This window comes from Xiphias gladius, chromosome 18, assembly GCF_016859285.1.
Source record: "Xiphias gladius isolate SHS-SW01 ecotype Sanya breed wild chromosome 18, ASM1685928v1, whole genome shotgun sequence".
Lineage (NCBI taxonomy): Eukaryota > Metazoa > Chordata > Actinopteri > Istiophoriformes > Xiphiidae > Xiphias > Xiphias gladius.
Genome location: NC_053417.1, coordinates 28,033,931 through 28,056,063, shown reverse-complemented (window position 1 = coordinate 28,056,063; position 22,133 = coordinate 28,033,931). Strand labels below are relative to the sequence as shown.

The 22,133-nt window shown below is 45.7% G+C and overlaps 1 protein-coding gene across 4 annotated transcripts in view; it reads right to left on the bottom strand.

Annotated features, from left to right (window-relative positions):
- The window catches only part of dnmt3bb.1 (DNA (cytosine-5-)-methyltransferase 3 beta, duplicate b.1), a 40,902-nt gene that overhangs the window by 3,749 nt on the left and 15,020 nt on the right, over positions 1-22,133 (bottom strand). For 3 of the 4 annotated variants that reach the window (XM_040152161.1, XM_040152159.1, XM_040152162.1), the window contains 19 exons: positions 15,779-15,929; positions 14,325-14,410; positions 14,078-14,215; positions 13,219-13,362; positions 10,150-10,308; positions 9,932-10,039; positions 7,041-7,182; positions 6,779-6,901; positions 6,064-6,108; positions 5,855-5,934; positions 4,434-4,546; positions 4,134-4,317; positions 3,393-3,477; positions 3,127-3,272; positions 1,852-1,942; positions 1,165-1,313; positions 747-832; positions 395-464; positions 152-270 (listed from right to left, as the gene is read on the bottom strand). In XM_040152161.1, coding sequence (XP_040008095.1) covers positions 152-270; positions 395-464; positions 747-832; positions 1,165-1,313; positions 1,852-1,942; positions 3,127-3,272; positions 3,393-3,477; positions 4,134-4,317; positions 4,434-4,546; positions 5,855-5,934; positions 6,064-6,108; positions 6,779-6,901; positions 7,041-7,182; positions 9,932-10,039; positions 10,150-10,308; positions 13,219-13,362; positions 14,078-14,215; positions 14,325-14,410; positions 15,779-15,929 — 2,219 coding nt within the window. The remainder of the gene's footprint in view (positions 1-151; positions 271-394; positions 465-746; positions 833-1,164; positions 1,314-1,851; positions 1,943-3,126; positions 3,273-3,392; positions 3,478-4,133; positions 4,318-4,433; positions 4,547-5,854; positions 5,935-6,063; positions 6,109-6,778; positions 6,902-7,040; positions 7,183-9,931; positions 10,040-10,149; positions 10,309-13,218; positions 13,363-14,077; positions 14,216-14,324; positions 14,411-15,778; positions 15,930-22,133) is intronic. The other variant, XM_040152160.1, reaches the window with a different exon arrangement.

Sequence of the window (22,133 nt, the reverse complement as noted above, 5' to 3'; positions counted from 1 at the left end):
CATCTGTATCATCAGCCCAAGTTATAAAGACCATCCAGCTAAATGAGACTCACATATTTGATCTTGTCAGTGATGAAACTGAAGCCTGACAAACATTTCAGTGTGTGTGTGTGTGTGTGTGTGTGTGTGTGTGTGTGTGTGTTCTGCCCACCTCTCCAGCTCAGTGCACCACAGTATGTCCTCCTTCCCGTTCATCAAGACAGGGAAGTGCTGGTCTTTCCCCTGTTTGATGGAGTTGGAGCGAGTAGTGATGGTGCGCACCTTTCCAAACTAGGAGACAACAAACACACTTTCAAACAAACGCAACCAAGTAGCCACTGTGATAATAAGAGCCGCAAAGGGTGAAAAAAGCACACTTCTTCATCATTTATTCTTTATTCTGTAGATATCTGACCTTTGCAACCCTGCCATGCTCCAGACAGTCCTGCAGCTCCAGCTTGTCCATCCCAGAGGCACACAGGGGCCTGAAATAGAGAGTAGAAATCACATTTCGTCCTATGCACTGTTTAATTCTTCTGTCACTCACAGCAGTTAACTGGTCTTTTGAGCTGATTACAGTGCAGATATTAGCCTTAGGACTTGCAAAGTGCTGAAACATGTTGACAGTGAGTGGCTCCTAAGATGACAAACTGCACCACCACTGAAAAGTCACCGAAATCCACCAACTTAAGAGGTGACGCGCCTGTTTTTCTTTGAGAAACTGGGACTCAGGTACTGTATGTTTTTGAGGCGAAGAGTTTGCCTACCTGTTCATGCCTGGCAAGTTTCCCCAGAAGTATCGGGCGCGGTGAGCGGCAGAGACCTCAATTGCATCAATCATGACCGGGTTACACTGCAAAAAAAAAAAACAACAACACCCAAAAACACACAAAGCAACACGGTGATTAGCCACACATGGCACATGGCACTCATAGAAGCACAGCACTTGAAACAGCTTTCTGGCACTTGCCTTTTTTTGTTGCTATCATTCTCACAGAGAACCACGCAATCACCAGTGTATCAAAGGGGGTTAGGTCTAAAAGGAGGCTTAAAGTTGATGTCTTTAACTTGGTCTTCTGATATAGATGAAAAACTTAGGAAGATTTATTTTTCTTTCCGGGACGTCTCCAGCACATGCTTTCAATAATTTGGGCAGTTCATTTTTCTACAGTCCGGGCGGCTCACCTCCAGGAATCGTGAGATGTCCCTCTTGTCGTTGACGCCCATGGCGACCACGTTCTCAAACATCCAGAAGAACGGCCGGTCCTCTCCTTCTTTGGGCCTGGCCTCGCTCAGCAGACGGTAAAACTCGAAGAACAACCTCCCTGTGCCTTCTAGAGCAACAAAACATCATCAGAGGCCGAGAGAACGTCACAGACCTGCTTCAGACTGAAGATCTCCCTCATGGGGTTCAGGAACATGACCACATCCCAGAGAGCCTCTCCGGATATCAACATTTTTCAGGTGAAATCTTCCCGCGGTCAGTACTCACTATATATAAGACCGACCATTTTACACCACAAAAATAAAAGCATTTTTTTCCCCTAGACTTGCATCATCTAGAAGTTCGTCCGGAGGTTTAGACAGTCGTGGGAAATTAAAGGTATTCACCTAATCTCATAGTAATGAAACCAAAATGACTAAAATGAGGGTTTCCAAATGGACTTCAATGCAGGGTTAAACCACCATACCCATCCAATGCTCAAACACTGCACTGCAGTAGTGCCTTTAAATGAGCAGTAATTCACCGAGACGTCATTCACATATGCCAACTTCACTTGTACGACATCAGCGACGATTTCTATGATGAAATTCCCAATAAGAATCAAAATCACACAGCCTACGTTATGATTTCCTCCGGCGGGTACCTACCATAGAGGCCTTTCCTTGCAGGATTGACGATTGAGAGGTCATTGCAGGGACTTCCTCCTATCACCAGATCAAATGGACCCCACTCCTGAATCTGAGGGAGACAACAGCACAGCCTAGTGTTAGTCGGAGTGACAGCTACTCTATGAATAAACCCACTGGCGATACGCACGTATCTTCTACAACTTTACTTATAAAACAGTGAGATTTTAATACCTAGAACCACCCGGTGCTGATAAAGAATTCAGCTACTTTTTTCAGGCTGCTTTAACGTTTTATGTGTGCAGATGATTTCTCTTTATTGAGAGTGTATGCTCTCCATAAGGCGCCGGCTCTGACATCAGATTTAATGCCTTGTAGGGACGATGAAATAGACGAAGAGGAGAGCCAATGAAAATTATCCCGAATTCTACCCAAGTGAAGATTCAATGTAGGGTTAACAGTCACGTCCAAACGTCACTAGGGCTGCAACTAACAATTATATGCATTATAGATTAATCTGTTGATTATTTTCTTGACTAATCGATTAATCATTTTGTCCATAAAATGTCCAAATATAGTACAAAGTGCCCATCATAACTTTGCAAAGCCCTAGTGGACGCCTTCATAACTGCTAGTTTTGTCCGACCAATAGTCCAGAACCCAAAGAAATTCACTTTAATGTCATAGAAAAGTAAGAAAATCTGCAAATATTCATATTTAAGAAGCTTAGACCAGCGACTTTGGGGCATTTTTACTTAACTACTGGAGAATCAAAATAAGTTTTCTGTTGACTGATTAATTGATTAATCACCTTAGCATTTCAGTTCTAAACCTCATTAGTTCATTTGGCTTCTTAAATTCACATTCATCAGAAACTAAAGACGAAAAGGCCTCATTTTTAGTCTTAGTCAGTCTTTGGGCTGAAGTGTCACCAATGACAGACGGTACTTTCTTCCTCCAATAATTTCTTAAATTCTTCTTTGTTTTTTGTTTTTTCCATTACTAACTGTTTGTCTTCAACAAAAGCCAAAAGTAGGTTATAAAATCTACACTGGACAACTGAAATCGTTCGCATTAGTCGGGTGTTCGGTCACATTTTTTGGGGTGTGTACAGAAAGCGTCGAACTGCACCTATGTAGATCCACTGGAGCGTTTAGAACAGGTACGCTCCTGATGTAATGATGAATACCTAATACCATCAAACTGTTTCCCTTCCTTTGCTCAGTCAAGCAAACATTTTGTCGAAGTCGGTGCGTCAGGTATTCGAAGGAACACTTCCGGGATTCTCTTCCTTACGTTTTTCTTGGTGATGTCCCTGACATCATGGACGTACTGGATCTTTCCTTCATGTTTGACAACGCCCACCGAGATGGAGTCCTCACACACCTCTGATGCCACGTACTGGTCCACCTTAAAACCCAGATCCCTCAGAACCAGGTAGCCTGGGAACAGAAACACAGGCACAGCTTGCATGACGATCTCTGCTGCTATTTAGACGAATGAAACATCGAATGGTCAACACATCGGTACAAACACACACACACACACACACTCATTCTCACCAGTGGCAATGCCGTCAAACAGGGAGAGAACTCTGATTGGTCGTCTCTGCTCTGCAGGGACTGCTGGGTAAATCTTTGGTTTCTCCTGGAAGATAAAGACAACAAGTTTCGGGGAAACGATTACTAATCACATTTTACTTATCTACGTGGCATTCTGACTGTCTCTGGGCATGAGAAGGTTTTAGGATAAACGGTTGGAAAATTATCTCTCGTCTGCCTTTGGTCTGTAGCGAAGGAAAAGTCGTGTTGCAATCCAACCCAAAAACACCAGAATCAACTGTCAGATTCAGCTTCGTGATACATTTTCTGACACATACTGAACATTGGAAACTCTGATCAGTCAGTAGGATTTTTGCAGGGCTGTTGTATTGGATTGCTGCTGATAAGACCTGACTCATCTGGGCGGACAAGTCTGGCATTCGGTCTGAGTCTTTCCAAATCTACTACCGAAAATCTATTGCATTTACTTGAAATCATTCGGTTCAGTGTATTTAAAACCAACCGAAATGTGGCTCAAAGAAGGAAAAAGTAAGTGAGATAAAACTTGAAAGAATAAAAACGTAAAGCAGTGGTTTTCAAATACAGAGTGATTATTTTATTTACGTACTTTGTAGAGGTCTTCATTATAAAAATGCAACCCCTCAAATTTCTCTTAGAGTGTCCTGACCCTGTTCTGTTTTAACGTCCCAGTTTACTCACAGAGATCGTTAAGCTTTCGCCCATTCTCACAACGTGACTTACAAACTCCTGTCCGTTGTCGTTGGCGAAGAACTCCTGCAGCTTGAGGCTCCAGTCGTGCCGCCGTTTAAGGACGCCGTACTGCAGCAGCGGCTGGCACATGTAGCACCTCCAAGGGTCCAGATACCGAGCGTTGTTAGACGCTCCTGGATCGACCAGGATGTCCAGACAGTCCACGCAGAAACACCTGGAGGAGGGCAAACGAAAGGTGAACAGACGCACAGGCACACACCGGCAGGGAAGGAGCATTTCATGTAGAGTATGTACTGTTTCCTTGTGTGTGTGTGTGTGTGTGTGTCTGACCTGCAGCAGTTAGCGTTGCCGCAGAGCAGCACCTCTCTGCCTCCGCAGCAAACGGTGCAGTAAGACTGGTAACCGTCGTCATCGTACATGTAGGACATCTCCAGGTACACGTCCTGAGCACACACACAGAGAAAAAATACTTATTGACAGAGATGTGCCGGTTGATGTACAACGTCGGGTACAGTGAAGGGTGTCTTCTAAAGGGCACGTGATCTATTTCATCGCTCTGGGAGACTCGTATCCCTGCCAGATTGTCTCCTGTGCTTCCAGAGCTTGCCGGCGTCCTTACCTGTTTTTGACCACATGCCAGTTTTTGGATTTGGCCTTTTGGCCTGGGTTACCTGCCCGCCTGCTACCCACCCTGCCCTTGCCCTGACTCCGCCTCCCGTTTGCCGTCGCCTGCTGATGCCTGCGGAGCCCTAATAAAGTTGGTTTGAACTGGTTTGAACTTTTAGCAGCACCTTGAGTCGTGCTGCTGAGTCTGCTTTCACCTGAGCTGTGACACTTAGTGTCTGTCAGCTTTCAAGGTTTGATCATAAAGCCACTTCCACTGCTACTATGACTCCTACTACTGCTGCCAGTAATAATAAAACATCAAATGTGACACTACTCTTTAAAGATGGCTCATGAAAATGTCCCAGTGGACCATACCCATGAGCCGGTATGCATGTTACCGGGACCGAGGAGCTGGAGGACTTAAGCGAACTGGGGCCACTGTCAGTTTTACTAGTAACCTCTGTCTTTTTCCTGCTTTGACTTGTCAAAAAGACCAAGAGACCTTTTTCGAGGCAGACACTTTGCAGGCATTTTGACTTTGACAAATGTCCCAGGATGTCCCAACGCCCAGGACCAGGTCATTTTACATGCTAGCAACTACACCTGCCCTTTTTTTTTCTTGATATGAGAACCCAACTGTCTGCTGCAGCCACCATGGCCGAGCACAAAGGGACAAAAAAACAAAACAAAACGTTACAGACCAATAAAAGTCTGGTCTGGCAGAGGTGCTTCACCCAGGTTCACCTAATCCTACTCCTGCTCTTTATCCCTGGAAGCTTTGAACTGCTAAGGATGCGAACCGACGAGTTAATGAGCCTGACATGACCGGCTTTGTGGCTCCGGCATGTGCGAACTTGAGTTTGAAGATACAGGTGATCAGCTACTGACAAGTTCATTTTTACTGGCATCAATATCAGCCTTTGGAAACCTGTACCGGTCGAAACCTAGTCTGTATGTATGAGAATGTAGGTAGATGTCAGGTAAAGGATCCAAATATTATTCTCAGTGATATACTTGTGCTTATAATAATAATAATAATAATTATTATTATTATTATCATTATCATTATGGGGTGTTCCCTCGATGACTCCGACCTTGAGATAAGCTAATGACCCCCCCCAAAAAAGACATTGTTGTTGCTGTACCTTGCATGTTTGGCACAGGCCTCCTTCAAACAGCGGGTGGAAGGTTGCTGCTCTCATCTTTCCACAAGAGAGACAGAACTCTGCCACAGCACACGCAGAGAAAGAAAAAGCAAAAATGAAAAGACACGGTTAACAATTCCCGAGTCAAAGTCACTTCACTCTTTCATAAAACGCACAGAAACACAGGACGTGAAAGTCTGAGTCTTTACCTTCTATACTGCTTTTCTTCTTCAGAACTTCATTCACCATTTGTTCTGAGAGGAGAAGAGGCGCAGTGTTAACACGCGTGAGAAAAAACGGACACATTTTCATACGTTTCACTTTCTCATGCAGTTCAGTACAAATCATTTTTTTCCAATCTGCAGCCAAACTCAAACGACTACCCTCCTCTATGCTACTGTACCCTCCACCAAATAAAAAGAAAGAAATAAGGCAAAATTTAAGCACAAAACAAATACCAAACTTATCATCTTGGTTCCTCTTTTATACCTTAAACAGACAAAAAGCAGGGGAGCTAATGCCTGCAGGTCCCTGCCAACGTCAACGCTGCTTTATCTTAAATTAATAAAGTAGGCTTTTCTTCCTGCTGGTGTAAAAATGGCAGCAGCTCATAACTCTTGTAAACTTGGTCGATACAAAACATAGTGAGATTTCACCAATTTAAAAAGAAAGATTCCTGGTACAGATTTACCAGACGTAGCAAAAAAAATTACGTAACACACAGAGTTCGCTTGAGGTTACAAAGTTTTCCCAATCTGGAATAAATAAAAACTTTATGTGTCACGGGACAGAAAGGCTAAAGAGCAAACTTTTGTTTGCTTGTTTCCTAAAAGTAAAATTCCATATTTACAGAGAGCATGTTTCCAAAATATATATCCAGCACTTTGTAAAATGTTTACAAAGAGAGTTTCTTTGGAGCTCTACCTCTGCAGTAGGACTCCTCGGGGGCGGCCTTGCTCTTCAAGAGGCTGACTCTGGGCCGCTTAGCGCTGGGAAAATACTCTGGCAGGGAAACATCCAGGACCTGGTGGTCCAGAGGGTTACTGTCTGCAGGGGACACACACACACAAACGGATCATTTTCACTCTTATTCCCTGGTTAGAGTAGGGCTCATAAGGAGGCACAAAATGTGCAGCCGGTTTGTGATGGACGGTGTGCCACCGTCCAGTCCCGCTGCTTGGCTTACTGGCGCTGTGTGTGGGTTTGAGTCCCTCCTCTCCTTTGGGCAGGAAGCCATCGTTGGCCCAGTCCAGCATGGGCTTGACCTGGTCCTCTGGGTTGTCCGACTCGCAGGGAGGAAACGTCTTCTCCGCCCGGGTACTGGCCATCTGAGACAGAGATGTTGCACAGAGTGAGAGAAAATGACGGCTGAAGGTGACAGAAAGTCAGTTAATGGGTTGTTTAAGGCTTTAGTAGAAAAATACAGTTTAAGGCCAAAGACAAGGAAAACTAAATAACTAAAGTTACAAATAAAGTTAAAATTTCACTAAAAACCAACTGGAGTTGAATCATTTTCATCCTTTTGCCTTTAACAAAAAGGTGCCAATTCCGCCAGTAGCTGTTTAATTATAGCGCCCTCGTCAGGCCAATCCGTGCCATTTTTAAAATACTGGAACACGACGGAAAAACGCATCGAATTTTGTTAAAATCAAAGCAGCAAAAATGGAAGAAATAAAGCTAGAACAAATGGAGGAGCCAGAAAAATCGTAACTGGAGGGTTTTTCAGAGTTTTGATTTGTTTCCACCGTCTTCTGCTTTTCTGATCCTTTAAGCGCAGAGACAAGAGACTGACAGGCAGAGAAGAAAAAGCAAAGGAAGGCAGAGAGAAGGTGAGAAGGCAGGCGAGGCTGTTATCTTAAAAAGACACCTGAGTGACAGGTGAGGGCGGAGGTACCACCACACAGACGGATGACAGGAGGTAGACGGGCCGAACGAGGCAGAGAAAACAGAGAAAGCGCAAGGAGAGAGAGAGAGACACGGCAGCACAAAGAGGCCTCAGTTGGAGTTGTTCACTGTCTGGATTGACAGAAACACACAAATTTCTGGCTGAGTGATGTGTCGTAAGAGACAAGGTGCTGAGTGCATTTTCACAGACACTGAGCCCGACCTGCGCGTCTGTCTTTGCCACGTGTTTGTGGAGGACGACTCAGACAACACTAACAGGATTTGGACCAAACAGCACGTTAGCACCAGGTCCATTTGCTGGTTTCCTCAGTTGTCAATAGGGCTGCAACTAATGATTACTTTGATAAAGGACTAATTTCCCGATCACTTCCTCGCTCGATTGTTCGGTCTATGAAATTTCGGCAAATAGCAAAAAAAAAAAATGTCCATCAGAAGATCCCAGGGCCCAAGGTGACGTCTTCAATTGTTATGAACCCAAAGTTATTTCGTTTACCATCATACGTGACAAAGACTTCGACTTCACATTTGAGAAGCTGTAACCAGAGAATCGCTCGAAAGATTCCTTGATCAGTTATGAAAATAGCTGCCGATTAATTTTGTCAATCGACTGATCGATTAATAGTCTTTCGTCTGTAGTGGTAATGTGAAAAAACAAAACTAAACTAGTAAGTGCACCTTGTGTCAAGCTCTTCTGGCTCAAAAATGAACCTTCACTCTTCACAGGATTTTGAGAGACTTGCTCTAAAAACGTCGCCACTGCACCCAGGTCGCTGAAAATGATGGTGATTGAGTCCGGGGGGAACCTCGGATTCTAAATATTCGAAATAAAAACCATCAGTTATTTCCCATTAACAGAGGAAATCCACATCTTTTCCAAAAAGACGGAAAGTCTACTAAACTCAGCAGTTTCTGTGACGATCGACTGTTTAAAAAGATATGAAAACTGGCCTGGGTCACATTGTTCGTTTGGTTCACTTGATCTTTTTAATGATATATTTCAGGTTTTTATTCCGTGTATATAATGTTACGTATTTTCAATATTTGTACGTTTTCCTGTTTGGAAAATATGTGTCACGAAATTAAAATTTAAGTGTAAGAAAATGAACTGTTTCTACATGTGTAGAGGTGTGGAATTTGTCTGCTTGAAACAGTTTTACCCTGGAAAGCTTTTCTCACCGATTTACTGAAAGACAGTCGCAGAAATTACCGGTATAATTTGCCTGTTTGCCCGACGTATGGCGCCAGAAATGATAAAGCACCCTCTCTGCCATTTTCCCGTTTTACTATCAGTGGTGCCATCCAACGTGTCCTGACGCGCCGTACGAAAGGTTATATCCTGCCCGACGTCGGCTGCATTTCTCTCTTCGTTTATTGACTGGATGAAATACAGTTAGATAGTGAGGAGGAATCCCTTTCAGACGCGCATCTCTGTTTGCTTTACTTGGCTGCTGGAATGTACACACACACACACACACACACGCTGTAGTGTAAACATGCATAAATACACTTCAAGTGAAGCAGGGTGTTCTTGGCAGGGAAATCACACAGTGTTTTTACAGCAGACCTCAGATTTGAATCATAATTAGCCAGTGACACCTCCCAAACCCACACACACACACACACACACAAACACACACACACACACACACACACACACACACACACACACACGTCCCTTCATCCGCGTTGTCTTTCCTTCCACCTGAAACGCTCTGGATTTTGTGTCTCTGGTGAAAACCAATGCTGTTGCTTTATATCACTGAGTTACGACCATTAGATGATCATAAAGCAAACGACCACTAATATAGTTTGATGCAACTAATATCGCGTCACGGTTCAGGTACATTTATGGCCTTGGTTTTGCATCCGCCCTGTCGGAATAATCACCCACCGAAGGTCTATTCGAGTTCTACCACATCAGAATTTTTCCTTTTTCAGGCTCTAAGGTTTATATTATTCTGCTACTGTGATTGGGATTAATCACAGGTTGATTCCAAAAGTTACAGGTTTCTACTCGTTTTGTTTGAAAGACAGCAGGGCGAGATCTGGAGCTTGGACAACAGCTGCTTCCGGCGCTGAAGCTGATGGTTGACCCTAACATTTTGCCTGAAAACACAAGAGTGACGAGCCACGAACGTTCCTCTGAGTCTGAATAAACACCCTGAGGCTCACCTCCAGTGCTTGGAAGATAGCCCTGCGGTAGGAGGCCAGCTTGGTGTAAGAAGCCTGGCTGAAGAACTTGGGGAAGGCGGTGATGGAGTCCAGTTTGTCTGCTGAAACCTGGGGACCAAAACGTGGCGTCAGGCAAAGTGTTGGATGTACAGCCATTCTCTGATTTCCCTCTCCCTCCCTCCATCCCTCAGCCTGTCTATTTTTCCTTCCCTCCTCACCTCAGAGAACTTGCCGTCTCCAAACCACTGCAGCCACCTCATGCCATGGCTGGCCTGCCGTTTGCCGGTGGCACGCCACGTCACCACGATACCGGGCCACCAGGAAAATCCCTTGATCTTCCCCCACACCAGCTCGCCGATGCCAAAACCCTTGTTGTCCTGGATGTGGACGGGAGAATACGGATGTAGGAAGCAGAGGAGAGAGAGAGTGAGGTTAAGGTCACGGTCGTATCCTTCACACGGCTTCATCAATGCAAAAACGGGGGGAAAGGAGGCATTTTGGAAGAAATCCCGCTTCCTCAACACCATTGAGCCGATAAATGCAACGGGTGAAAGGTGAGAGGAGGAGAACGGAGAGAAAAGCCAAACATAAATTGTGCGAAAAACCTTTGTTTTTTCAGAGAAAGTGTGAGAGGATCCTCCGCTTCTCTGGACTTGATTTCCAAAAACATAATAATGTCCTTTACGCGCGACAAGATGAAGTCGCTGTTTCCCACTTAAACAAAAGGAATTGCACTGGATCTCAGAGACGGCCCTGACCTTTCACCCCAATGCAGAGGGACGAGTTTCCCTTCATGGATCAATATAATATCCAGCCTTTATTAAGATTAAATGTCGCACTCTCGAAAGCATTATAAACAGAAACTGGAGTGCCTTTGACCACCTTTGAGGGCATCACCCTACACCTGTCTGAGAATGTCTTTCGCTTTAAGTGTTTCCTTTGTTTCTTCCGTTCGCTTTGCACTTCGGCCTTTTCGTGTGCAGAACCATTACAGAAAACGTCCAGCATCGCTGACTCTACCAGAACGGACCCATTTTCCTCTCCCCCCATTCTCTCTTTTGAAAGTCACGTGTGCTGGTTTATGAGCAGGTGGGTTTTCTATCCTTGTAAACAAATTCCAGCAGAGCCCAGGCTATGTGATCCTCCGGTCCGTCTTAAGAAAGAAAACCCATTAGGCTTTGTAGCGGAGTCGGACTCCACCAAAGGAGTCCATGCTCCACTGAGTTCAGCCGGGATCGGGTGCAAACACACACCAACGCACACAAGAAAGCCGGGAGAGACACTGCAGAGACATGAACAGGAGGACGTGCATGCAGACCTGAGTGTGCACGGAGTGTGTCTCCAGACAAACACACACACACACAGAGGCTCTGCTGTGCCGAGCGGTGATCATCATGACCTGAATGAGACTATTGATACTAAGCAAACACAGCACGACTGTGTGTGTGTGTGTGTGTGTGTGTGCGCGTGCAGCCACCTGCACTAACACAAGGCCAGGTGGAGGAGGTTCTGTGGTCTGTGAAGGGAGTTTCTCTCCTCCTCTTTCTCTCGCTGCCAAACCTCCACTTCCCCTTTCTAAAATATTCTCTCTCCTGCGTCTCACACTCCTCTCTGACTCCTTTTCTTCCCCTTTGCTCCTCCTTAACCCTTTTTCTTCTGCTCCTCTCATCATGACTCAAGGACGCTTTCTAGGTATAATTCCGATGTCTGCAAACTCAGTTCTGCACTATTATAGTATTTGATCCGCAGCGTAACCCTTTACAATACAACGCCCCGCCACTGCTTTAGGCGTGTTTTGGTCTGTGCCAGCATTTTAGGATCCACGTATCACTGCAACAGCTGTTCACGTAGAATTGGTTCAGACTTGTGGCTTGTCTCCACAGAAAGGTCCTCAACAGGAGGCACTATATTCCCCTTTTTTATACCAGAAAAACAAAAAACAAAAAAAACGACTTGGATTTCTACCGTGTTTCTGCCGCAGTAACTTCAGTATCTCTTAGACTCGTTCTGACTTTTTGGTTGTAAAATTTAAAGAGTCTGAAGACCAGGGTTATGACTGTGATCAAAAGGGCCAAAGAACAATAACGTTTTTATTTTGGGGCTTGTTCAGAAAAAAAGAAGGCGTCGGTTTCGCTCGGCTCAAACCTGTGAAGCTGCACAATCCTTTAAATTTGTTCCATCAATACTAGACAATAAGGTTTTCAACTTCGCATCTGATCTGAATCAAAACAGGCACCCTGGTCCTAAACCATTCAATTTTTGGGGAACACCTAAGTCCTGTCCTGATGAATCATGCAAATTTTAAAGCGAGTAAGACACACGACAACTAAACACAATTTGGTGGAGTAGCGCCACCCATAGGAAAAACGTCCTCCCCCTCTGCAGCGTCGCTCCGATGTGAACATGTGTCGTCTACATTTGGTTGCAGCTGCAAAACGCAGACTCAAACGCAGACCACGTCTACAAGGATCTGTCAGCCGGCTCGAAAGTGACGGTACAGCCGGGCAAAAAACAAATATGTTAAGTACCACGTTTGGTGAAGATGAGGTGGATGAAATGTGCAGGAGTGGTGGAAAGACTAAGACAGTTCAAAATAGCTGAACATCTGCTGATGTGGAAAAGAAACAGAGCCGATACTCAGACTTCTTCTTAACCAAGGAATGTAGAAAAAATAAAATCTGCTTCTTTGACTCATCGTTTGAAGTTCTGAGACGACGAGTTTTTTCTTTCTCCCACGGCCCAACTCAGTTTTCACTGAATAGAAGCTAATAAACGCTAAATAAACAGTCGCCGGGTTCCTGTCTGTCGGTACTATTATATCTCGGTATATCAGTAATCCCTCTAGGAACAAATCGCGTCTGACTGCCCTGGGGATAATACAGTATTTATTACTGGTGACTGAAACACATGTTTAGACACATCTGGGGCATTTCTGCTTTCAGTTTTCCTCCCATGTCAGTCCGTGATTGATACCACCAACAAACAGCACACTGACATTTTAAAATACACTTCCTAGGCCTAAAATCCAAAGGGACCAGCAGTGCAAACACGATATAAAAATACAAAGAAAGGCAACTATTCCGCATACGCGCGGTTCAAGGGATTAGCATCTGCAGATGTGCTGTTTGAAGATCTTCCAGATCATCTGCCTGCCCCTATGGGATGAAGAGAGTCTCGTTTCTAGTCCCGATACCTACCTCTCTCCCCTCTATCCTTTCTCCTCCGTGCACTCATTTGTCAATGTCTCCCCTCAGAAACACACACAGACAAAATCTCCCGTATCTTACATTGTACTCTGGCTGGGTTTCGGAGCTGGACGAGGTGCTGCTGCTTTGGGCCGAGTCTTTGGAGTCTTGTTCCATCAGCTCCAGACGCGGGGCCTCGGGGACCCCACCGGTCAGGATGGCGACGGCCCGAGGACCACCAGCGCACTGACAGAGAGGACGAGAGAAACCTTTATTGGACTCAAGGGGAAGGGAAGAAGCTGCATTTTGAAAATAAACAGTGAAGACCAAGAATGAAAAAACAAAAAAACCAAAGAACGGACTGAGTTGAGAGGAGAGGGGAAGGTGGAGTGTTGCAGGTTTTCGTTTCTGTTTAGCCAGCTGCCATTATCCCTGCCCCGACACCGCTGTTAGGTGTGTTTTTAAGTGTGTTTGCAGAGGCACTCTAAACATGAGAATGTGAAGAGTGCCGTGCTGCTATGAAAACACACCCAGATCAATTTATTCTCTGATTTGTTCATGTAACAGGTGAAATCTGTGTGTTTACGGGAAAATTAACCGGCTTCTACGACCGGAACACGGCCTTCTTTCCAGTTTTGGACATCGGTCCTCTTTCTCACGGGCTTCTTTATAGAGGAACCAGGATGTGGGGGAGAATAAACAAAGCTTAACTGAAAACCGCCAACTATGTTAAGTACAAAGGATCAAAAGAGCATGTGCTGACAAGTAGCAGGGACAGCACCTGATTCCGACTGATCTGACATTCGGCGAAATCAAAATTAGGTCCGAGGTTCTGGAGGATCGACACTTGTGCATGGAGGTAAAAAAAAAAAACTGGTTCAGGCCACTTGTGTGTGCGTCTGTGTTTGTGTGTCTGGTGGCACTAAACTTTGTCTGTGCGTGTGTGTGTGTGTATCTTTACCAGTAACATGCTGTGCTCCTGTTTGCGGTTCTGTCTGCGAGGTTTGGCGTTTGTGTGCGCCGTCAGACCGGCCTGGAAGATGGTTCTTGGTCGAGGTCTCTGTCTCAAGCCCAGCTGAGATGCTCCTGAAGCCTTTTCCTGTAAAAAAAAAAAAACACACACACACACAGTGGATTAAAAGTCACATTTACACTTCCCCAAAGATCATTTATTAACCACAAAAGCAAGCGTGTGTCTGTAGCCATACCTCGCTGCAGGAGTCCCAGGAACTTTCCTCCTCTTCAGACCTCTTCCTGCTCCTTTTCCTACTTCCCCTCGTGCACTGATTACCATCTGCAAAGAGAGAGAGCGGGAGAGAGAGGGAGCGAGAGAGAGAGAGAGAGAGCAGGAGATCGACAGAGGGTTAGACAGATGGCAGAAAAGAAACTCGATATTTTCATGCAGCAGGTCAGTGTTCCTAAACACAGGGCCGAACAGTGGAAAGTGAAAAGACCAGACTGAAGTCAAAAAGTCCCTGAAACAAGAAAGAAGGCGAAGCTGGCTGCAGAACGGACACCAAGTGCCTGCTGGCGTCCAGGGCAGGATTAGACACAAAATGTTAAATGTCAAGACTCCATCTAGCTTTATTTGAACTCGTCTTATACCTTCTGGTTGCCTAAAATCAGGCGTTTCAGTGCTAATGCTTTATTTCACAGGTCTTTCGGATTCTAATGCCTTCAGCTATTTAAAACAGTTATTTTGAAGTGGCGACTCTGTGTTGAGTTTCTAAGCAGCTGTTGACTTCCAGATGAATTCCCACGAATGAACTGTTCCACTCGGAGCAGAGAAAAAATTGAATTATTCTTGCAGAGAAATTTCACGTTTCTCCACGTCAGGCCAACCTGCTGAAAAAGACTCTGCCGGTTACACTAGATATCGATTCGAGAAAATGACGAGGTCAAGAGCTCAGAGTGTTCCAGTGCACTCCCACCCGCCCTAAGGAATGTTTTGCTCACCACCCATAAAACATCTTTTTCCACATTTTCAATATCAATTCAACTACTGAAACATCTTTTCCACACAATTTATCTCCCCCACAAATATCTACATGCTGTTTCAAAGCCTTCCCCATGATGCCGGGAATAATTTTCTAGTGGGGAAATATGAAATTGCTTCATATAAAGTTGTATTTTTAACCTAAAACTGTCAAATTTAATCATTTATGCTCTACAAAAATCTACCTTTATAGCCCTTTATGTTTAATTTACGTGTAATTGTAGAATGTACACTCATTAAAACCCCCAAATTCCCTAAGACGATACTGAGGACGTCAGAGACCTGAGACCTTAATGTCCGAAACTGTAGCTACGAGCCTGGAAATAATGGTTTGGGAGAGTACCAACTGAAGGCCGTCTCCAGGTTCACTATGAATAGGGATAAACTGCGTTGCCCTTTCCAGAGCGCATCCTATAAAAAGGTAGAGTTCAATATTAGTTTCTTTCTTTGGAAATTACAGGAAACTACGGGTCCTAAAATAAAGTTTTACCACCATGGATGGAAGAGGGCTACAGCTCCTACATTGTAGGACGCCCGACACCCTCAAACTGAAACCGAGCGCCAGAACTTGAAGCTCAGGGCGACCGTTTCATTTCAAATCCAGCATTCTGAGGTGGAGAGTCAGTATCTAGACGCTTAACCGCTGCGTTGATGCGTGTTCGTTACCTTGAGGGGAGGCGGCGTCGCCGTTCTGCTTGGGGCTAAAGGGGGAGGGCGGCTCGGCCGCGGTCAGAGGGCTGTTCTCGTTGGTCAGCTCCACGCCGCTGTCGTTCTCTGACAGGCCCTCGGCCGGAGGCGTGTCCCCGTTCACCGCCGCCTGAGGACAGAGGGAGAACAACGTCAGCCAGGTCGATCCGACGGGAACCGATGACGAGTGATGTGAGGATCAGAGTTGAACGAAGTGAAGGCGAAGGAAGGGAAGGGTGTGAGGAGAGAAGTGATGAAAGGAGGAACGAAAGAGCGAGGAGACGACAGAAGATCGAAATATTAGTAGGAGCAGATGTTGAGCTTTAGTTGTTATTGTTCACACTTTTTTATAGGTAAAATAATTTCACTCCTTTTTAACGTTTGGTCTCTTCTGTCTTCCTCAGGTTCAATCCCACCGCGTGATCTTTTTAAAATTGCTGTTTAATAGAGTCGCTACTTGGAAGTTGTTATTTCAGATGCCGCCGCTTTCCAGAGTAAAAGCCCTGTTCAGTTCCTCGACAAAGTTAGGTGAGTGACGGTTGGGGACTTGGAGGCTTGGGCGGACATTCGGAAACTCTCCTGGACTAAAACATCGGTACAAACGTAAACAACTGTGTTAGAAAATATTCAGTTCATTGGAAAGAAGTTGAAGGTAAAAGCCTTGGTACGTTATAACGTAAAGGTGAGAGGTGAACCATGACTCCCAGAGTGCATTTCGGTCATAAAGCGTAAAACTGCCGATGCAAAACTAATTCTACAGATTAAGCAATTTCACGTCCAGATCCATAGCATTGAAGCTAGTGGGTACTGTGACATTTAGGGCTCTAAAGTTGAAATAATTAAAGCTGCAGGTCAAAACGTAAACCTTTAGCATCGTCACGTTACGCAGGAGACTCCTGTGCTTCTACTTTGAGAAGAATTTGAAATGGGAATTTACAGTGGGGCGAGCTCCTCGCGCTTCGCGGCTCTGTTTTACTTTTCCTCTTCCCATCATTATTTTATAATGAACCGCAGAAGTCTAACGGCAAGTTTACAGAAGCTAGTGACGAAGAAGTAAAGACTAAAAGGATCGTCGGTCAGATGTGGGCCCAGATCCAGCCCCGACTTAGGGACGAACAGGAAGTGCTGCCAGGGACAACGCACCTCCGCCTCCACACAGCCTTCATCTGCCAGCCCAATCAGAGCTGAGGATGATGGCGTTGTGATTGATGAAGGTGTGTTTTATCCGTTGGCTGTACGCTCAGGACCTGACCTCAACACTCAACATTCCCTAAACCTCAGATAAACACTGTCTGTAACGATACTGTTCTTGTGTTGACCAAACAAAAGGTATCCAAAAAAAAAGAAAAGAAAAAAGACACTGTTGATAGGACAAATCACCTTAAAAGGAAAGCTCCCGGGTAGGAATGTGTTTTGCAACATGGGGCCGAACCCTCCCTTCCCCCTGGGCGTTGTTTTTGTTAATGAAACAAATTCTTGCCCTGCACATGCCGAAGTCCCAGAAGGGATGCAAAGACTACAAAATCAAACATTAACCCTGCAATCGAGCTCTTGTATTAAGACAAATTCACACGTCGGAGACCGTCAGGCACGCCCAAATGTCCAACAGCGCCTGACTCAACACAAAAGCTATAGAGACCGTGCAAGAATAACACAGCGGATGATGAATCTGTGAGGTGTTAGCCACCGGTGACAGTGAGGGATCTGTTCAGAGTGAGCGACCTGCTTGGCCGGGGGATCCGGCAGGTACGGAGGGATCAGCTCGGGGCCACACAGTGGCCAGGAAGTCTTTTATCAGCGTTTCTCCGCATCGCCTGGTCGCCAGCCGCGACCGCGCTCAGCTGGACTCTGTTTGGACTCGCACCTGCAACTTCCCGCTTTGAGTCCCGACTCCACCTAATTCCGGAAGGTGGACAGACACTGGCGCATTTCTGTGACACCTAGGGAGATTGCCATGCGGGCCTGTGTAAATGTGCGTGCGTGCGCTTGCGATGTTGGCGTGGTTTCGTATACATACCGTATGTATGTGCATGCATGCGCGCGCGCGTGCGTACAACACCGAGACAACCCGTAATGGCAACGAGACACAAACGATCAGCTACGCCCTGGAGTTTTAGAGCCGTAGCGGCGCTGCGGAGCTGCGTTCCTACAAGCGTGTCCCCCGTTTCGTTTTCCTCGTGGAGGCGCGTCGGGGATGCACATGCAAATATCCACTGATCAACAGGTGGTGGCCACATGGGGACGATGAAAAACTGCGAGCTAGGAAACACTGATAGAAACAACGCTGGATGTAAAGTACTATAGAAAAAACTAATCGACTTTGCAAATGTGTCATGAGGAAGGAAATGCACACGACAGGTACGTTGCACCTCAAGGATGCACACGCTGGGTTTCGGTGATTGACGCTGAACGTAACCTTTGTTTGCTCACAAGAAAACTCCACGGGGCATCTTTGAGGCAGGAAGCTTACAGATGAAAACGACATAGTATGATATAATGTGGACAGTAACTGTATTTCATTCAGTATATGGTAGCTTTAGAGATGTGGAGTCTTTCCTGCGTCCTGCCTGCCTGAGCACAAGGATTCACGGGGAGAAAAGAGGCATAAACTTTCTCTCAGTTGAATGAAGCTCCCAGTCCACCCCTGCAGAGGTGAAAGTGATATAAACAAACTTTTAAAAACTACGTCACCCTGCCATTTCTGGGTTTTTTTGCTGAAAAAACATGAAACAAAAAAAATAAAGCAGGACTTTAGACTCATACATGATGAGGCTTTGTTTTCTGAATAACGGTTAAATACAGCTAACATCATCTGGCATTTAGCCCCGTCACGTGAAACGGTTTTGAAATTTATGTCCTCATTACCAAATGGAGAAATCCACCAGCTGTCCAGTCTCCCAAAGCTCACTCTCTGATCTTTTATTGAACATGCACGGATCTGTCGGACCAGTCAGCAGAAAAGACGAGGATGGAACAGAGCGGTTTGGAGACGGAGCAGCTGTGAAGCAGATGGAAAACCGGGAGATCGTGCCGACTGTTCAAAGGAAATCGCAGCTACGTGTATCTGAGGCTGTTTGTGATTGTTCAGCGTCATAAAACAGGGAATGCGTGCGGCGTGTGTGAGTGTTTGCAAAGCCAGATTTCCCCTATAATAAATGAACTCAGCGAACTTGTGCATAAAGTGTGCGCTCGGGACGGCTGAGAGCGAGAACTGCCTCCGGAGGTAAGGAAAGGGAGGGAGAGACGGAGATGAGCTGACCCGGGAGCACCAGGAATCAGACCGACAAGCTCCCAGCTGCCGCCGCCCCTCTCCGTCTAGCCACGGACTCACCCACGTGTAAAGAGCCCGACCGCCGAGTGAGCGTGCGTCTTCTCGTCATATTTCAGGAAGTGAAGGTGAGCGGCAGAGGAGGGTGCAGGGGGAGATTCGGCGTGACGAAAAGGCTCCGAGCGAGGGAGCTGTGGGGGAGAGCGGAGGTAAGGGAGCCACCGCCGAGCGAGGAGGAGGAAAGCTGCCGCCAGAGCCGGCACAGATGTTTATACCGCACTTCAACTACTGTGCAAAGCAGTAATCCGTCCACCCGCCCGGACAGACATGCAGACTAGAGCTGCGGAGTGTGAGTGGAAAGATCAACAGGGGAAGGGGGAGATGGGAGGTTTCACACTGGATTTAGCACATTTTCTTGTACCCGTGTGAAGACTTCTGCGTGATTATCCCATTAGTCAAATTATTCCCACGGCCCAACTTCGTGAAAATCGTAGCCGTCTGGTGGCTGCGAGTAACCGTGACTTTCAGTTTTGATCGATCTGCTGGTTAATTACTCGTTTGGTCCATGAAACACCAGGAAAAAAATGCCCATCGTAACATCTTTTGGTGCAAGATGACCAGCGACTATTATAGGAGACCCAGAAAAGCAGCACTTTGTCTCATTTGAGAAGCTGAAACCAGCAAATGTTTGGCATTGTGACGGCTGAGATAGCGGCCGATGAATTTTCCGTCGACAAATCCATTAAACAACCCATCGTTTCCGCTCCAGTGCAGCCCGTGTGTCGCTCTGAGCGCATTCATGTAATCAGCTTTTTAAATCTTACACATTTAACTTGTTGCGTTGATGGAGGATAAGTTTCAGTCTAATAAAACTGTCCATAAGCCTCAAGATGAACCTTAAATGTGATGAAAGACCGCTGATTCTGCTCTTAACTGAAATGGGAAAAATGAAATTGGGCAAATACATTTCAGAGGACGTGACCCCCGTGTCCTCTCTGATCCTTAACAGCCATGGATGAAGGATCACGGCGGGGAGAAATCCGAATCCCCGCAGCGCAGCTGTAACTTCACTGGCCTTGGCTGCCGTCCCTCCGTCATTAACCGACACTTTATAACATAAAATATGACACGAGGGGGAGACAGTCTGACCCCGAGGCTCTTTTTAGCGGCTTCATGTTTCACATTCACATATTTACACCTGGCAGGTGCCCAACAACCCCACACACTTCAGATATCGACGCTGCTGGGGATTTTCCTGCCGATGTCTGCGCTGCAGTCACCACGAGCCAACGGTCCCACTACACAGCTTCAGCGGGGCCATAAAACAAAGAGAAACATTCTGATCTTGCTCTTGACCCCAGAGTCAAATCATGGGCAGTCAAACACACCGATCAGTATGTGGGACACTGGGTCAGCATTTGCGATCGTGCCGTTCTGCACAAACGCAGTTGCGAAGTTGAGATACAGTTTGTTTGTTTTTCAGAAGAAGCCACTTGCTGCCATGGATTCTAGATCGGTATTGAAAACAACTTGATCAAACCTGGCCTGGTTATGGTTGTTTCATCATGTTGGGTGTTTTTTTTGTTTGTTTTTTTTTTTTTAACAGGGTTGCCTGAGGTCAGTTCTCTCCCACAAACCTTTTTTTTTTTTCAACAACTAACAACTAAAGTGGCACTAAAAAATGTCGGGGGGGTTTGCACAGTATTTTAAAAACAATGTAATAAATATATAATAAAAGTCTAACTACATATGGTTTACCTTTCAAAGCGATCATGAGAAATGCAGAAGCAGATGTAAATGACTCAGGACTTTCAATGTTCTTCTTTTACGGGCCTCCCTGACAGACACAAATCATGATTTGTGGAACTGGCTGCAGCCAGTTCTGATGAAATATCTGGCTTACAAACTGACAGCGGAGAGAAAAAAAACAAAACACTGGTTTGCAGGACGCGTTAACCACAGAAACATACCGTAGAAACACGAGTGGAGCGCGATTACAACCAACAGACATGGCAGCCAAACCACACATTGCATATGCTGAGGTAACAACATGATTCATTCACCCTGACTCATCTTCAGTATTAGCAAAAGGTTCCACCTGGACAGTGACACGTATCCTTTTTGCCTGGTTGTTGTCCCTCAATAGCTGGTTAGATTTGGTTAGGTTTAGTAATGCAGCCGAACCCATTTCTGAGGAAAGTTTGCAAAAGTCCCACATTTTTCACTCAGCCTCAGGTTTTGGCAACTAGAAGTAGGACAAAAAAAATGTCTTTTACCTACAGTTAGGTACGTAAGTATTTGGACAGTGACACAGTTTCCATAATTTTGCCTCTGGACACCACCGCAGTGGACTTGAAACGAAGCCATCGATATGTGATTGAAGTGTAGACCTTCAGCTTTAATTCAAGGGGTTTAACAGAAACATCCCATTAACCGTTTAGGAATTACAGCCATTTTGATACAGTCCCTCATTTTCAGAGGCTCCAAGTCATTGGACAATTGACAGCTGATCAGTTTCATGGCCATGTGTGGCCTGTTCCCTCGTTATTTCATGACAAATTGAGCAGATAAAAGGTCTGGTGTTGAATTTGCATTTGGTAACTGCTCACACGGAACTCTCGATAGGCGTTCCAAAGAGACGTTGATGCAAATGAAGGAGGCCTTCGCTAGGCTGAGAAAACAAAACAAACCTGACAGACAGATGGCAGAAACGTTAGGAGAGGCCAAATCAACAAGAGGGGACACTCGGTTGAGCTCAGCGGCAACAAAAGGCCTCGAAGACCACGGAAGGCAACTAATGTGGCGGATCGCAGAACTCTTTCACTGGTGAAGAAAAAACCCTTCACAACATCCGGCCGGGTCGAGAACCCTCTGGAGGAGGAAGGCGTATCATTGTCAAAGTCCACAATCGAGAGACGCCGTCATGAATGGAAAGACAGAGGGTTCGCCACAAGGTGCGAAACCGCCGGTAACACTCAGGAACAGAAAGGCCAGATTAGACTCTGCCAGAAACCATCTAAAAAAAGCCTGCACAGTTCTGGGACCAGACTGTTTGGACAGATGAAA